Raw genomic sequence first — 2,436 nt, forward strand, 5'->3', positions numbered from 1 at the left:
CAACAAACACAACAAGAGGTTTTAGTCAACTGTTTTTAGTCCTATAATTAGTCAGCTGGTTACCCTCTACGCCCGAGTGCCCTTTCACCCATTTTACCTTCCCTGATTTTTTTAAATAATGTCGTTGAAGCATTTTCAGTCTTATTTCGTCAGTCAGTGGTTCGTGAATGTTTGAGTTATTTAGTAAGTACAGAACATTCATGTTATCGGGATATAAACCTAAAAAACTGTAAATGGAATTATTTTGAAAATTCACTATCTATTGGTGTAAAAAAAAAAAAAATGAATTTTGCCATCACGTATTTTTATTTAAATGCCAGATAAAGAATTATATGCTTTACTAGAACATCCGTTGAATAACGGATCAGAGAATAGAAAAACATAGTGATAATGGAACAGAAAGAGATTAATGCAAAATTTTATATGGAACCTCGGTAAATAATGAAATATTAAAAAAATAATTCAACATAAAAAATACTTAGGTAAGATTAATAATGAATTTTTGGATCCAACTAACGCATATAAACCCATTGGGAATGATATAAATTGTATAAAAAAATTATTACTACTAATAAAAAAAATATTCTCAAATATATAATAAAAAAAAAAAAAGAGGAAACATTTTATACAAATGGCTTTATTTTCATAAAGAAGATTATGAAAGAAATAAAGAGAGACTTAAGAGGCCATTGACCCGAAAAGAAATTACCTTTGAGAGTCCTTCCTCGAACATTTTCAAATGACTGAAATTAAAATGTTTTTAGATTGGAAAGTTAATAATAGGTTGACGGAATTCGAAACAACATCCAGTATTTATTTTGGAATCTCGCTCTGGAAATGACAGCTAAATACCGCCTTTAAATGTTGGCATAACCCTCTTCAAACGACACTTTAAGTTCTATGTTGCATTGACGACAAAATTTATATTATACGAAATTGGCACTATTAAGTGAAAAAATTAGTCTTCGATGATCATAAAAAAAATCGTTATCAATAAAAATAATATGTAACTCACGAAGAGGGGCCGCCCATAGCTCAGTGGTTAAGACACAATCTTACCAATTTGATGTCTATTGGCGGCGCCGGTTCGAATCCGGCCTGGGGCGTTTGACTTTTTTTCATTGAGTGGCGGTCCCACAAAATGAATAACTTTGACCCCCCCCCCCCCAACCATGGTTAGGCAGTATAGGACTCCAATGGGAGTCTTGGCCGAAAAAAAAAAAAGAAAAAAGAAAAAAAAAACTCACGAAGAGAAAGTAATTGTAATTATAATTCAAAGGTGAAGTTCACTAAACAGAAAATACTGCTTTTAAGGATGTCTACCGAGGCACGATTTAAAGATATTTACAGTTTTTTTGTTTGTTTTTTATTAACTAATTAAAGTAAGTTTTTTCCAAAACTACATTGAATTTATAATTTTAAAAATGCTGAAAACTTTGCCTAAAGTTTTGTTGAAATTGTTCAGGCGAAAATCTGCTCTGCAATATTTTTTAAATTCTATATATAAAACATTTCTCAAACAATTAGTTAAGATTTGCCCCACTGAGTGGTGCATTTATACAATTCATCTCCCATAAACAAATATTTCTTGTTATAATTATGTGTCTCTATAATGCCTAAAGAGAGTTTCTAATAACTTTAAAAGGTTCATACAGATCTAATGCACGAAAATAAGACAACAGCATAACTTGCTAAATATATTACCATTTTATGTATATGTATTATGTATTAGATGTACTAGTAAAATATAAATAAATTAAAACATAAATATCAGTGGTGGGATGATCTGTAATAATCTAACCATGAAGCCGTACGGTATGAAGGCTACTCATCAACCTAACATGAATGTAATTAAAACTACGATAAAGTTGGTCATTTGTTTCTTGCTTCCTTAATATTTAGTTTCTAACTTGTTCGTAGCTTCTAATACGCAGCTGTTAGTATGAATAGATGGCTTTTCGATCCATCTATTTTTAAAGTAAGGAAAGAATACAGGAAAATCCTGGAACCTTGACTCAACCGTACCATCAGGGATTTCCACTGAGACCAAACTTATGTAATCGATACCGAAACAAGTTTAATACACCTGTAATCACTGGTATTAATAACTGATGGTGTAGAATCTAAAGGATATAATTTTACGTTGTAACATGCAGTAACGAATTGATCACTTTTCCTTGGCTTATATATTGCCTATAAGTTTACAAATTTAATATAATAATAATTGTAAATAAAAATCTGGTTTAATAAAGTAGGTATATTAAAACTCACCCTCCTCTCCTCCTCTCTGGCTGCTCGAAGGTGAGATTCGATTGCTTCTAAATCGATTTTCGGCAACGCAGTCTCAATATTGTACACATCGAAGTCACCTGAAAAACAAAATAAGTTTATACATTAAAATTTGTCGTTTTAAATTAAATTGCATATTTGAGCAAA

General features: G+C 31.0%; 1 protein-coding gene across 1 annotated transcript in view; it reads right to left on the minus strand.

Moving 5' to 3' along the window:
• Positions 1-2,436, minus strand: part of Schip1 (Schwannomin interacting protein 1) — a 229,212-nt gene that overhangs the window by 60,061 nt on the left and 166,715 nt on the right. The window contains exon 7 of the mRNA XM_014424992.2: positions 2,272-2,369. Within this exon, the coding sequence (XP_014280478.1) occupies positions 2,272-2,369 (98 nt within the window). The remainder of the gene's footprint in view (positions 1-2,271; positions 2,370-2,436) is intronic.

Source organism: Halyomorpha halys, unplaced genomic scaffold (genome assembly GCF_000696795.3).
Source record: "Halyomorpha halys isolate HHAL.00 unplaced genomic scaffold, Hhal_1.1 Scaffold489.1, whole genome shotgun sequence".
Taxonomy (NCBI): domain Eukaryota; kingdom Metazoa; phylum Arthropoda; class Insecta; order Hemiptera; family Pentatomidae; genus Halyomorpha; species Halyomorpha halys.